This window comes from Citrus clementina, unplaced genomic scaffold (genome assembly GCF_000493195.1).
Source record: "Citrus clementina cultivar Clemenules unplaced genomic scaffold, Citrus_clementina_v1.0 scaffold_2, whole genome shotgun sequence".
In the NCBI taxonomy this organism is placed as follows: Eukaryota; Viridiplantae; Streptophyta; class Magnoliopsida; order Sapindales; family Rutaceae; genus Citrus; species Citrus x clementina.
In genome coordinates this window covers 6603305-6618970 of record NW_006262688.1, presented here as the reverse complement: position 1 = coordinate 6618970, position 15666 = coordinate 6603305, and the positions used below count along the sequence as shown (strand labels likewise).

At 33.0% G+C, this 15666-nt stretch overlaps 2 protein-coding genes across 3 annotated transcripts; both read right to left on the bottom strand.

Annotated features, from left to right (window-relative positions):
- LOC18052939 (zinc transporter ZTP29) lies at window positions 1-7155 on the bottom strand. Of its 2 annotated transcripts, none has more exons than XM_006446027.2 (13): window positions 6930-7155; window positions 6646-6738; window positions 5762-5820; window positions 5472-5564; window positions 5278-5367; window positions 5059-5140; window positions 3761-3816; window positions 2998-3054; window positions 2402-2442; window positions 1876-1943; window positions 1113-1169; window positions 899-1016; window positions 1-257 (listed from the first exon to the last, which is right to left on the bottom strand). In XM_006446027.2, the coding sequence occupies exons 2-13, from the start codon at window positions 6707-6709 to the stop codon at window positions 212-214; spliced, it is 831 nt and encodes a 276-aa protein (XP_006446090.1). In that variant the 5' UTR covers window positions 6710-6738; window positions 6930-7155; the 3' UTR covers window positions 1-211. The 2 variants fall into 2 exon arrangements, with proteins under 2 accessions (XP_006446090.1, XP_024047272.1); XM_024191504.1 differs by having other exon boundaries at window positions 6646-6732.
- Window positions 7156-11412: 4257 nt separating this feature from the next.
- On the bottom strand, window positions 11413-15334 carry LOC18052938 (MDIS1-interacting receptor like kinase 2). The gene is made up of 4 exons (XM_024190688.1): window positions 15197-15334; window positions 13370-13523; window positions 11923-13116; window positions 11413-11711 (listed from the first exon to the last, which is right to left on the bottom strand). Exons 1-4 carry the CDS (start codon window positions 15332-15334, stop codon window positions 11413-11415), a joined length of 1785 nt encoding a protein of 594 aa, XP_024046456.1.
- Window positions 15335-15666: the final 332 nt, after the last annotated feature.

Here is a 15666-nt window from a genome sequence, read left to right as displayed (position 1 = left end):
TAAAAATACACAAGCCTTTGGGGTCTTTTTCTTGTCCCATACATTTTCCATTTGAGCGTACAATTTTGAGTTGAATCATAAGAATTACTATTTTTCATAGACAGCTCCACAGGTTGGCGTTTTGGCTAAAGAACAGTAAGGCAGGCAGCAACCTTGTGATAGAAGCCATTGAGGCAGTTCGGGAATGTACAAATGTCATGATATGTGGCAGCTACAAGCTCATCTCTGCCGGCAAGCTGATTTCAAGAAAATATAAGCTGCAAAAGCAGAAATGATTCATGTAAGAATATCATTACAATGAGGAAATTTAAGCAAACTGATGAAGACTTGGTCTGTATTATAAGCTGCTTTTACAGCAGAATATAGCTCAAATGAGGACAGTCTGAAATACTTGTGTACTTATTATTCATGTCAATTGGAAGATGACTACTTTGCATTCTCTCTAACAAATAAAGTACTTCTATCATTGTTCTTTGTTCTCTCACTTGGTGTGAGTGAAACTGATCATTAGACCTGGTGTATCAGCCGAATTGACCACACCAACTTAACCAGCTTGGCTGTAGGTGAATAAACCATAATCCAAGCTAATGCCGAAACAAATGCAAAGGCAAATGCCATCTCTTTTCTCCTCCTCCTACAGGTGAGAAGATAGGATTGAGCCAAGACATTGACTCAGCAATGGATATCAAGCGTCTCTTGCCAAAATAATTGGCCTAGTCTGATGATTTTGCAGTCACATATATAATCATAAACTTGCAAAACAAAGATATTTTCTTATAAAAATTTTCTGTAATCAAAGTTGACATGTAACTGCAGGATTCTGCAGCCTGATTTAACTAGAGAGAGAGCTTCAGATGTAACAACCAAAACAGAGTTTCATAGTCATAAACTTAATTACCTTGCAGACATGAAAGCCATCCCAAAGAACACAGCTTTCACAGCTTGCTTCTGACCCGCATAATCAAAGGCCAATGGCAGCATTTCATGCAAAGTTAGGAAGGCCATCACTCCACCAACTGCAATCATAAAAATAGAATTGCTGGGAAAGTCGTTGTAACACAACATAATTTTCTATTAACTAGAGATGTCAAACAATTGACAATAAATCAAACCTGATCCTAGCAAACCCTCGAGAATTTCAGGACTTAAACTGCTTGGAAATAGGTAGGCTGATAAACAAAAGAAAAGGCATCCATTATAAGCAGTTCAAATACACTTCGCCAACTGTTAAAACAAATTCTTGCAAGCAAAGAGACTAAAATTCAATATAAAGACATCATATATACTGTTAAAACTTGTTCTTACAAAAAACACATTAATTATAATACTTCTACTGACAAGTACTGATATTTCACAAATTACAGGATTGAAATAGACACTTTGCGGCATACATGTATCTGTGAAGTTAAACATCAATGACTGGACCAGAGTTCAGCTGTCGGTTGATAAAACATGACTTCAGCTATCATAAGATTTCAATCTGTCAAACCTGATCAACGACATTATTCTCCATTGTATGCGAAAAAATGCGTACTATGGAGGCCCAAATAGTTCTCTAATATTCATAAAAGTTATCAATAATATTCAATAGAGGACTTTGTCAGAAATTTATCATAATTAATAAGCTAAACTTCTCCTTAATATATTTTACTGCAGTTCTAACACTGGTCTACCCAAGTAACAACTACCTCGCAACCATTTACCAGCAAAGCAGAATATTTAGCCAACTTGTGCAAACAATGACACCCCACTACTCATTTACTCTTTACAAACTAACAAGACAAAAGAGCCAAAAATTTGGACAAATTAATTTCTTTTTTTTTTTCCCCTTTTTATCAGATATCACCTGCTCCGCAAGCAGAGTAGTAAACATACCCACAATTATAACTCCAAGAGGCTCCGCAAAACCAGAAAGAGTAGCCAATTTGAATGCCTGCCACTTGCTAAGACATGTAAATACAATGAAAAGTTAATAGTAATCCTATAAATGAATTTTATTTGCATCACATAGTATCACAATAACAACTAGCAATCCTTAAAAAATTACAGTTAGGAGGTAATTGGGGCATACGCGCATGCACGCACACAATGCATGAAAAAACTATGATTAAATGTTGTTTTGTTCAAGCTAGCATCTTAAGCACATATTCCTATTATCTTTGGAACAAGCAATAATATTCAGCAAGAGCCAAAAAAGTTTATATTAAGTTGGGTAGACCTTCCAATGACAAAATTAGATCAGGTTGGGAAAACCCATATTAAGCAGCAAGTAATAAAAATCAAATTCAATCGTGTTGAAAATGTGATAAATGCATAAATCTTTCTCCTATTATTTTCTTATTCTTGTTCCATTAAGAACTTTGAAAATGCTGTGCTAAATAGTGCCTTGGGGTATTCTTACCTCTGTGTTGCAAAATAAACAGGAAGAGCAACAGCAACACCCTGAATAAGAAAAACAAGAATGAATGCCAACATAAAAGGTAATTCATTATTGCTCAACATCATTAATATATCAATAGATGACTTGTATTCCTTAAAATAAATAGTTTCCCTTGAATAAAATATCACTTTCTCATAATTTTTAATTTTCAAAAAGCTTGGTCACCATAGTAAATAATTTTCTGACATGTGATCAAATTCAATTAATTTAGTATCCAGAAAGAGACAAGAAATGCAATGTTGATTACGAAGCTACGAAAAGCCAGCAATCTGGTATGACTTTAATAAGAAATTAAGATGGCAAATTCTCTTCTCCAATATTATGATATTTTCTTTCATGGACCAAACTGATTCACATAAAAAAATAAATAAAAAGGAGAGATATAATGATGATTTAAAACTTGGCTTGACTTTTATCATTTATAATTAATGATTCAGCCAAGTATATGTAAATATAGCTACAGTAGAAAGTAATGTGGTTGAATAACCTGTGACATTTTGTAAAGCAATGACGAAAAAAACTAAAAATTCCATGGTACAAGATCTCAGAATCTATACCTCAGGGATGTTGTGCAAAGCAATGGCAACTGCCAAATTAAGACCAACACGAAGGCCCTACATGAGAAGCAAGAGGCAAACAAACTGGAATTATAAGCACAAGCTCTAGTGATACCATATCACTAATCCAATACCGTTAATGGAATATTCATTTAGAATTTTGAGTATCAGTTGAACAATATGACATCAATTCCTTATGCTTGTAGACCCATTAGTGGCTTAACTTGCAAATAAAATAAGAAATATCAGCATTCAACCAAATCAAACTCATATGACAACAACATTATGCATAATGAACATTCCATTAACGCAATTTTTTTTCTTTTATTTTCCTTTCTCATCATATTCATTTTATAGTTTTCAAAATTAGATCAGTTTACTCAACCCTACACCAAATATAGGATAAAATATTATTCTATCTTATGAGCTTATCCAGTCCTACATGGTACACCAAAAGGGGTATCATAACTCATCGAGCACATAGTTTCAGAATTTCTGTTTAGCATATCGAGTTGGTTATGTCAAGCGGAATAACAGAATAAAAGTACAGGTTATTATTCAATATTGGTCTATGCCAAGCAGGATCATCTATATAAAATGAAATTGCTTTGTTTTGGTTTCCTATGTAATTTATTACAACTATGATGTTAACTTAAACACCACAATGGGCTGCCACAAGTCTATTCATCAATATGACTGCATAGTGAATTAACCTATCATTAATATGATAACTTGTTACCAAAATATAAACAGTGAAGGCTACCTTCATTGATCCAAGAAATACGGCCATTCCCTCAGGAAAATTGTGCAAGCTTATGCCTACAACCCAGAGAGAAATTTATCAGTTGAAACCCAATATAAGTACTCGATTTATCCAGAATTGGAGATTGTATTATTACACATCAATTGATTGATAAGAGTTTCTACTAATTTTATGCATAGAAATATTGAAGCGTTGTGAAGGTTATTGTGAATTGAGATTATCTATCATTATTAGGCCAAGAAAAATTGCATTTAATTTGTCCTTGTAGAAAATTCACTCAATACGCTCCTCTCTCTTGGACTAGAACCCAAGACCTCTTGTAAAATTAAAAGAGAACTACCAGCTCAACTAGATAGTTCCTATAGTGGGTTTTGTCTCATTTTATCTAACTTCAACAAATGACTTTTCCTAAAAAGTAAATAAAAATTGCAAACATTGACAAAATAGTTCCTTGATCTACTAGGAACTTTTATCAAAATTAGCTACTATTAATCATTACTATTCATGTTCCTAGCAGTAAATGCTTTTTTTTTTTTTTTTTTTTTTCCTTTTTTCCTTTGATCTCTTCAATCTTAACACTAAAATGTTTGAAGATCTACAAGGTTTTCCGTATGGCTTGCGCTTATGTTCTCATGTATCTTCTTTGATTACCAACTTAACTTCTTGTCGAGCTTTCATGCGTGGCTTTTAGCTTGGTTCAACATTCAAGTTTCTACTTCTAAGTTTCAAATTTATTAGTCCATTTCTTGTGGAACCAAAAACCCCAGGGACCTTCAAATGTATACATAAACTAAGATTATAAATTTTAAGCAGATATGAATTTCCATTTGAGAATTGTGCAATGCAATTCTCTTTTCCTTTTTCCTCCTCAACTTCGATTCCTATCATCACTGTACCCGCCCTAAACCCTATAAAATCACTTTTTACAGCTCAAATAGCCAAAAGTTATTGACGCCTCCAGCATTTCCCAAATCTTTAAAATAGCCAATGCGCCACAAGATGCTATCAGTTCTCTCAGTTTCCACAAACTTAAATGCCATTAAAAATAAAGAAAAAATTAAAATAAAACCCTTCTTAGCCCTTAATGAACATATAAACACTAAGTGTTCTCTTCGCAAACTTTTGAGGAAGTGCAGTCAATGATCAACCAATTAGACAAGTAATAGGCTGCATCATCGATTCAACCTTTGGTGCTTGCCTACGTTACTCTACCACAGAAGTCACAAGTAATGACTGAACCTACTGAAAGGATAATCTCAGACTAGAAGAGCTCAACCATAATGACAATGTAGTCATACCTACGGCTGTAATAATCCCACTAAAAAGAACTTGGCGACGATGCTTTTTCATCATGTCCTTACCCCCTTCATCCTTGTTTTTCTGTTCTCAAGCACAATGTAAGAAAACTGTTAATATACTTGTAAAGATATCAGCAGAATACTGAAGCTCCAAAGTCAATCTCACATGCAAGAACATCATGAATATAATCATTTATTAGGAGAATACAACTTTTAAACCTTTTTACTTGTTAGATCAGAACCCTGAGCTAGTGATGGTTCGGGGATGAAATTGGCAATGATTGCGAAGAATATAACACCAGAAAAAAACTACATTGCCAAGAAGTGAAAAATTATTGTTAGAATCAACAGGAATAAGCCGGTGTTGTTAAAAGTTAAACAATAAAAACATGAATACAGAGAGCACAGCCGACCCAAAGGTTTCCTTTCAAAAAGCCAATGGAGTTTATGGCATTATGAGCCAAATCTAGAAACGATATGCTCAGCATCAGACCTGCAGCAAAACCCTGCACATAAGCCAACTAGGATTTAGACAATGTCATTAATCAGAGTTTTGTCATTTATCTTTTTATCTCATGCCCCGGTAAACTATACTTCAAAAATTCCACACAGCGACATGCACTTTCTCAAAACGAAAAAAGAAAATTAAAAACAAAAACTCAGTTTTTTACAACAGAAATGGAGACACAACATTATAAATTACCTGTAAAAGCCCAAGCACCTTCAAATTGGGAGCTTCATTAAGAACTACAAAAAGTGCACCTGCAAGAACATCAAGCATGTAGAACTAGATTATCAACTAGATCTCATTGGAATCACTATCTACAAACATTATGCCGGTGTTTATGCATGATATATTCTAAGAATTATCTCAACTTCTCATTCATGCCATTTTCTAACTACACGAATCTGGGAAGAGGAATATCATACAATAGATCACTCAGTCCCCTTGACTACCATCATAAAGAATAGAAATAGAAAAAGGACAAATTATTCCCTAATCTGTTAACTTCTTATTATCTTGTCAGCCATAGACATCACCCATAAACTCTTATAAAACAAGGACTTTTTAATACTATTCCGATGAATATAACCAGCCATCTAATTTGAGAACCATGGTTTGTCCTTTTAATAAAAAAAATCCATTTAAACAAATCACAAGTTAAAATTTTAAGGCCAAATTTAGATTGCCATTTAACTGAAATGCACAATTCTTTAATCACATTATTCACAACTAGTCATCACAACTCAGCTTAACTCGGCTCTACCACATTCACTCCTTCTAAATTCCATATAAACAAGCAGAATCCACTAAATTAGACCTAAAATACAAACTCAACAAATACCCAATACCACAAAAACATAAAAACAATCAATAATAAGTAGTCAACAAACACAATCACATTAGTAAAAAACCTTAAATTTCAATCAGAAGCTTCTAAGCACAAGACCTTAAAAAGTCAACTTCATGAATTTAAGCAGAAAAAACTAGCAACGCTAAAGAGCTAAAACAGAAAGGTAGCAAATACCCAGAAACATTTAACCAAAAAATGAACCAAAAGTTTCTAAATTTCAAATAAAACTCACCAATAGAAGTACTCAATCCACCCACAAGTGAAAGCCCGAGCGCTACCAAAACCTGAGAATCCATTTTCTTCCTCTAGGCTGTCCTATCTGTCCCTTCAAAAACTCAAAAACTGAAGTGGGTATTTGAGGTTGGCGAATAATATTTATAGGGTTTTGGGTTTTAAAATAATTGACCAAATCAAAATAACAAATTGGATTTGGTTTTTTGTCGACTCCACTGAATTAATTAATTAATTAATAACACTAAATAAAACGTTATTTGAGAGCATATTTGGAATATGTACAGTGGAAGAAAGAGATTGTTCAATGGCGAGGTGCAAGCAATGACAAAAACAACTGCGCTAAGCTAAGTAGATGTTATCAGCTGTGCTCATCAATCATCAATCATCAATCATCAATCATCAATCATCAATCATCAATCATCAATCACCATTTCGTTTCCTTTCATTTTCCTTTGCTTTCTTCATTTGATTTGCGTTTCTGTTTTATATACCTAACGTTTGCACTTTGTTTGAGAAGTGTTATTAAGATTTCTAGTTATATTTTATGTAATTTTTGTAATTTATGGGGCCCGGCAGGAACAGGCCTTAATGGATCAACCCGATTCTAAACTCAAATTGGACCTAGGACGAGGCCCATATTTCTACATCTCAGATTGAGGCGAACCCATCAGATTAATTGATAAATGAAAGCAGACCATACTAGGGATGGCAAAATCCGGGTCCGGGTCCGGGTTTAGTCTTCTCGGTTCCGGACCCGGAAGCCATTTTCTTTCTTCCGGACCCAGATTAAAACCCAATTTTTTTACTCCGGGTCCGGTACGGGTTTAACCCGGAAAAATCCGGGTTTCCGGATTCCGGGTTTCAAACCCGGATACCTATATGAATTTTTCTTTTCCACTTGCCATGGATACAATGGGAAAAATGGTACAGTCGCATAGCAATTTCACCCAAAAAAGCAAAAGCAGCAGAACGTGAAGCAATGCAATTATAGAATCCAACTACTACAACAAATAAGCAAGCAAAAGAACACAACTTCTTCACGTCCCTGGGTTTCTCTTTGCCATCATCTTTTACGATTACACTTCCTGGCGTCGGCGCCGATGACGGAGGGAGAGGGGCACGAATCTGGTGGTCATCGGATGGCTGAGCCTGAAGCTGATTAGGGGCGCCAGCAACATTATCGGAGATGGGCGATGAGAGACCATCAAAGTTGATGAACACTCCTTGCGATGGCCTCCTTTGATGGCGGCTTGATTTTTCTGACATTTTTTTCCTTTTTTGGACAAAACAAAAGTGAAAAGAGAGAGAGAGAGAAGGAAGCTTTGTAAGAAGAAGAAGAAGAAGATAGGCAAATGTATGGGGGAGTGTAACTTTGAGTGAGTGAATGAGATTTGAAGCCGTCACTGCAAACTAGGGTTTCCTCTTTTTTGACTTTTTGCTTTTCTATTTATATTTTTAAAAAATTAAAAATATAATATTAAGAATAAAGACATCCGGGTCCGGGTTCCGGATATGCGGGTTGGCCTATTCCGGATCCAGACCCGGATACATCCGGGTTTATTAAATTGCTTCCGGATTCTGGATTTTTTTGTATCCGGTGCGGGTTGAACCCGGTTCGGATTATCCGGGTTCATGCGGGTCCGGGCCGGGTCCGGGTTATTTTGCCATCCCTAGACCATAGGGTGATATAATGGATAGTAATCCCATATGATATTATTACAATTTTGTAAACAAAGTATTTAGGTAACGTTTATTTTTTGGATTAAATTGAAATCTTGAGGAGTGAGAATCTTATGATTGTGAGTGTAGAGTTGGAGTGGGAGTCGGTTATTTACTTACACTGGAATGAGATTGTGGAATAAAAATTAGAATCTCATTTATGTGTTTAATTTGTTTTGGATTAGGATTGAATTTTTTTAAATTACAGTTTTACCTTTATATAAAGAATTGTAGTTCTTAATTAAAAATTGAATAAAAAATATATTTCTAAAATAAACTAGTTATTTTATTATTAATTTTAATCATATGAGTTAGCAATTATTTTTAACATTCTCAATTATGTAAATCACAAATTTTGTATTAATTTTAATTTCAATTAAGTAAAATAAAAATTATTTATAAGGGCAACACAAATGAAACCTTATTATAAATAATATAGTAGAAAATTAATATTTCTTAGAATAAAATATTTATTATTATTAATTATTAAAATTAAATAAATATAATAATATTATATTTTCAAATAAAGATATTATTTAGTAATATCATTAATTCTATGTGAATATTATAATATTATTTTTAAGTAATTTTAACTTAGAATCAATGTAAATTATTATTTTAATAAATAAATAATGTAAATAAATAAATATAATATTATTTAATAATATAATGATATTATTTAAGTAGATATGATATTACTATTTTTGAATAAATGTAACATTATTTTATTTTAATAAATACAATTATATTTTATTTAATATTTTATTTTAATAAATATAATTATGTTATATTTAAAGGGAATAGTAAAAAAAGAATAGGTGAAAGTGGGAATATTGGAGTGGTAATCTCACTCCACACTCCAAAAGTGGGTGAGACTCATGAAGTAGGATTCCCACTTTTACCCTTAAATAAGCATGTAAACACTGGAGTGAGAGAATTTCACGCTTCTTACTCTCATTCTAGTAAGTAAACACACTCTTAAACGCACATGGAGTTTAATATTTTTTTGTCATATTTATTTAATTTTTCTTTCAAATATCAGTGCTCTCCAAAAAAATAAAATTGCTTCTACAAAATTCTGCTATAAACCTTAATGGAGCTTGTTACAAGTTGGCATTTGACAATGAATAAAAAGTGATGACACTATGGATTACTTTGGATTGTTCTTTTAATACTGGTGTGGAATCATTGGAAACTTATGGTGTTAAATCATTCTCTTGCGTTGGTAATTTTGGTTGATTCCACAGACATTCAGTATTCATTTTAGATGTGGATCATGCATAAATTTGGTGCTGATGGAACTTGGAAAAAACTATGTACCGTTGGATTGATTTCAAGCTGAAGACTTAATACTACTAGTATTTTAAAGCAAGGAAAGAATGACACATTATTTACAAACTGAGGTCCTGTTCGGCGTCAATGTTGGGTAGTTATAGTTTTTTAAGTTATAGCAATAAGTTATTTGGTAAGTATTAACTGTTGTGGTATAGAAGTTAAGTTGATTTGATTTCACATTTGTATAATGAGAAGTCTATAATATTTTTATTATTTTTGTCAAAGTTATTAGTTAAAAGTTATATTGATTACACACTCTCAATTTTTTCATAATTACAGTTTTGTTTCACAGCGACTATAACTTAAAAGGTATAACACCTTAATATCAAATATGACCTAAGTCTTAGATTATATTTTTTTACCATTTACGAAAGAACAATGTAATTTAATTTGTCAACCGATTCTTGATGACCTTCAGGCCAAGTGATTGATAATTAATTATATGGAGAATTTGATCACTTGATTTGTGCTTCAATTTCTTGAATTTAGACATGGTGGAATATCTAATCATTTTCACTTTTATCATATCAACTTCAACATTGCCGTTTCCAATTAATTGATCACTCTCATGCACCACCGCGAAACGACATGCAATGAAACTTCTGTGAAGTAAGGCTAACAGTTTGTCTACATTTATATTGGGGGAGATTGTCAATTTTCCCCTGCTGTAATCAATATATACTATTTATTTTTTTAATAATAATTAATAACCTCCATAACAACATAAATTTATAATATTACTCCTATTTTCAAATACACTTTTATTTATATTTATTATAAATTAAATAAATCATATGAATAAAAACTAAATAAAAAATTAAGTATTAAAAATAAGAAATATATGTTCTGATTTGAACAAAAAAATAAATAATAAAAGTTTTCTTGTACTTTTTTATTTTGTAAACATTTTCTTATAATAAATAATTTAAAATATTTTAAAATTAAATGTAAAAAGTACAAGAAAAATATTTTATTATTAATTTTTTACATCAAAATATATATATTTTTATTTTTTATACTTAATTTTTTATTTTAATTTCAATTCATGTGATTTATTTAATTTATAATAAATATGAATAAAATTGTATTTGAAAATAAGGGTAATATTATAAAGTTATGTTGTCAAGGGATTATTGATTATTATAAAAACAGTAAAAAGACAAATGGTATATATTGATTACAATATGAAGAAAATTGACAATCTCCCTTTATATATGAGTCTACATAATTAAATAGTCAAATAAAGAATCTAAATTTTTTTAAAATTTGGTTGGGAAGAAAAGCCCATGTCATACCACAATATTGAAATATTCCCACTTTGATTTATAGTTAACAGAACTCATGGGTTACAATAATTATTGCTATTGTTATGATTATTTATTTGTCCATTTGAAAGAAGATTTCCCAAGCACAATAGCAAAACTTTTTGACCTTATTTGCACATGCAATTCACTCAGAAACAATAATTAAGGATGTATTAGTTTAGATTCGAAGCACCAATTTCACTCTAGAAGAGTTATTTTCATCTTTATTCAAGAAAGGTTTTGGTTTCATGAAACCAAAATTCACCCCCACCAAAGTTTTACAAAGTACTATCAACGAAATACATTTAAGATTAGCAATCATATTGATCAATCAATACATCCTTTATTAGTTTCTAAGTTCTGAGATGGAAATATCTTGAATAGCAGCATGCTTTACCAATGGAGTCTCAGAGAGTGATGAGAAATTCTTGAGACACGGATTGCATTGTGGGTCGAGACTTTGGGTTCGATTGCAAGCATGCAAATGAAATTGTTGAAAAAAGAAGGATATCTTGAATAACTTTTTGATCAACTGGAGGTGGAAGACGTTGGTCTAAAACATCGATCAGCATGCTTTTTGGATCAGATGATGATGATAATGATGAAAGAAGGTCCCTTGGATGCTTTCCCATTAATACCTCAAGTGTCACTACTCCAAAGCTATAAACATCACATTTCTCCGTCATAGCCATGGTGTAGGCAAGTTCTGCCAGAAAAAAAAAAGAAGATTTATACGAGGCAAAGTAATCATAGAATGTAGCTTCCCACTAATAAAGGAGATAATTCCATTTGTGAGTTTCTCTAGCCAGCTGGCTATCTATTTAAGAGAGATGTTACTGATATGACTGCAAAGGAAAAATAAAATTGAACCAAATAAAGGATCGATCATGAGAAGAATAGATATCATAAGGGTAAACCTGGAGCTATATATCCGTATGTTCCTGCTAAAAGAGTTTGATTGGACGAATCAGCATATAGAAGCCTGGCAGTGCCAAAGTCAGCAACAAATGCCTCTAATTTTGAGTTAAGTAGAATATTGTTGCTTGATATGTCGCGGTGAATAATTGATGGTGAGCAGTCATGATGCAAGTAGGCCAAAGCATGTGCAATAGCTTTTACGATGTTCACCCTTTGAGCCCAATCCAACTCCACAGCTTCATCATCATTGTGTAAATTGCAGAACAAGCTTCCTCCCTCCATGTACTCATAAATGAGAAACATGCATTTTCTGTGCAAGCAAAAACCGTATAATTTGACAATATCACGGTGCAGTACTTGAGAAAGCACTTGAGCCTCGTTTCGGAAACTCTTGATGAATGTCAATTCCTCTGTTTCTGAAGTGTGAAGCTTTTTCAGTGCAAATACTTTGCCGTTGGGAAGCTGTGCCTTGTAGACGCTGCCATACCCTCCAGTACCAACACAGTACTTAATGTCAAAACCTTCCGTGGCTTCAATCAGATCCTCGTAGACAATTCTACCATCATAATTCCATATTGAAAATACATCCATGCTATTGGTTGCTTTTGCCTTGAGTTTTGGTTTCTTGTACTTACGTTTGACGGCTAGTAAGCATGCCAAGACTATAACTGGGGGGACTACGGCGAGGGGAAGAAAAATTTCAACAAAGAGAGTGGCAGGTTTGGTTGTATCGCATGAAGGAAGAGCACTAAAATTGCCGCATAAACCCTTGTTAGGAGAGAGTCTTTCTATATACATGCTCGAGAGTTGTTTATTTGAAAATGGTACTGGGCCAGAAAGTTTGTTAGCGGAAAGACTGAGGCAATCAAGTCGAGATAACTCGGTGAGCTCACCGGGAATTGAACCTTCTGTCTTGTTATTTGATATATCCAACCAGGTTAGATTCTTCATACTTGCCACCTCTAGAGGAATTTTTCCAGAAAGTTTGTTAGAGGAAAGATCAAGATGAAAAATTTTAGTTAGCTGGCTGAGCTCATTTGGAATTGAGTTGTTGAATTGGTTAAAACTAAGATCCAAACACTTCAAATTGGTCAAACGACCTAGAGTTGAAGGTATCGGCCCAATAAGGTTGTTATTACCTAGATCAAGATGAACGAGATTTCTCAAATTCCCAATATTTGAAGGAATAGTACCTGCTATACGTTTATGTTGTTAGTTTACGAAAATAATGAAAAAAATTCTAAAGAAATTGAACGCTATGAGCCCTTTAATAAGAATAATGGTAAACAGATGCATTTATTGTGTTAATTATTGTTATTTTTTTTCATTTAATATGGCAAGATGGACCAAGTTTCACCTTTGTATTTCTCATTATTATGTCAAAATTTTCCATCTAAATATCATGCTTAAATAGTATGCGGTAATGAAGTTAATTTTGTAGGTTACCTGAAAGCCTGTTCAAGGACAAGTCCAGCAGTTGGAGTTTTGAAAGAGCACTAATATCTGATGGTATGCTTTCAGTAAAACTATAATAATAGGCCTGGATTCTGAGACTTTCGAGGTTCGGAAAGCAAGAAAAGTTTAATTGGCTAAGCTGTGCCTGCGCATTGAGGTCAACATCATACCATGATAAGTTTAGCCCGATTATGCTTCCAGCTGAATTGCAAGTGATGCCAATCCACTCGCAATGATCCGAAGAGTAGTTGGCCGTCCACCAGCCAGTATCGAATAAAGCATTCGTTTCTCACTCTATGGGTGACAAAGCAGATGCTGTGACAAATGTACCAGTTCTAACAGCAACGTTATCGCATGTAAATATTACAACCCATACGAGGGCCGCGAATCTGAAAATGGAGGATGCCGGATCCATGCTTAAAACTTTTCGGTTGATTGAGCTATTGGATTCAGCAAGCTCTTACAAAGTTTATATAAACATTTTAACCCTGGAAAAGGACACCATGAGCAGACTCATAGTCGTCTTCTATTTTATTAATTTAGGGACAATTGAGAACACATTTGTAAATTTTCTTTGACAGCCGCCCAAAGAAAATGTTGAAGGATTTGGTGTCGCCCAAAGAAGAAAAAAAAAAAAAAGAGATGCTGGGCCGAAGAAGGAAAAAGAAAAGAAAAATTAATAAAATAATAATAATTATTATATATTAAATGAACAGTAGCCAAAACTTTGGCTATAAATAGAGAAGCTCCCTCCTCATTTTATTAATTTCATTTTTCTTAAGTTTCTTCTCTGTTTTGTAAAAGAGAAAGAGTTGTGTGAGAGATTAAGAGTTTTTAATACTCTTGTGTAATTAGTGAGTGAGAGATTGGGTATGAGCTAAAATATTACAATACTTATAATTCTTATTTCACTAGTGAAATATTTCCTTCTGTCTTCGCCCGTGGACGTAGGCTAAAAACCGAACCACGTAATTTCTGGTGTCCTCTTTTGTACTTATTCTTTATTTTTTTCCAATTTCATTTTAGCTGCGTGTCTGCTTCACCCATAAATTTCCTAACATAATAGAAAAAATTTGGTGTAAATGACACTTGAAAAAAAAAAGAAAAAGAAAAAACAGATATGGTTGAATCCAAATCAGATTTTGGAAAAAGCACAAAAAGTATGCAAGGAAAGATTTGAATTTCAAGATAAGTATGATGAAAGTAGATGGTCTAATTATTAAACCGAACCTACATAAAACTATCCCAGTTCAATTTTTATTGAGAAATTTTTGCCTTAAAATAATGACACGGATTTTGAATTATTAATTTGCAATAGATTTTCAATTAACTTTTAGATTTTAACCACCTACATAGATTTTTTTTTTCTTGTTTAAAGTCAATTTCCTTCAGCTAGTTTTTGTACTAAATATACTTAAAATTAACAATACTTATAATAGCCAACTGATAAATATACTTAAAGAGAGATGCAAAATGATAAATAATAATTCCAATTTTTATAATTAAAATAAAATATAATATCAAGACCGTAAAAAATTAAAAAGAAAATACAACCCTAACCAAAGATTAGAGGAAAAATAATCGAATTATTAAAACTAATATTCTCACTCACAGCAACTCAAACACATGCACTCGGCACTCCCACCAAATAGCAATTAAAAAAATACCCAAAAATTTCAAAAGTAATAAATATCCTAATAATAATAATAAAATATAAAATCTGAGTCTCTCAAGTCTCTCAAGAACCTATTACTGCAATAGTAGAGTAATGACTGAGAAGAAGAGTAAGGAGCAAACAAAGCCAGCGGAAACAGTCACCGGGAACGCAGCTCCGGCGTCCATGCTCGGCGACGGCGCCAGGTCGACATCCTGTGCACTGACGACAGCTGTCATTGAGAGAAGCGCTGCAATGAAGAGAATCAAAGCCACAGCTCTGCAAATACTAACTTGCGCCATCTCTGTATTAGAACTTAAGAGTGTGAGAGACTTTGATTTTGTGATATGATTTTTTTTTCCCCCCCCGAATTATATCTTGTTTTGGTTTTGTAATATGAGTAGAGTGTGAATGACACTTGGTATTTATGGGCTTGAAGAACCTGATTTATTTTGAGATAATAGCACGAAGGTTCCTAATGTTTACAAAAATTTAAATGAAGGGGCATAAGTGATAATATATTTTACAAAGACCCTGTTGTAGTAGTTTAGGACTTTAGGTTGAATTGTTTATCGTGTTTTTTATCGCGAAAAATTTGGGCGGCACAAGTTCGACCAAACTAAAACACTAATTT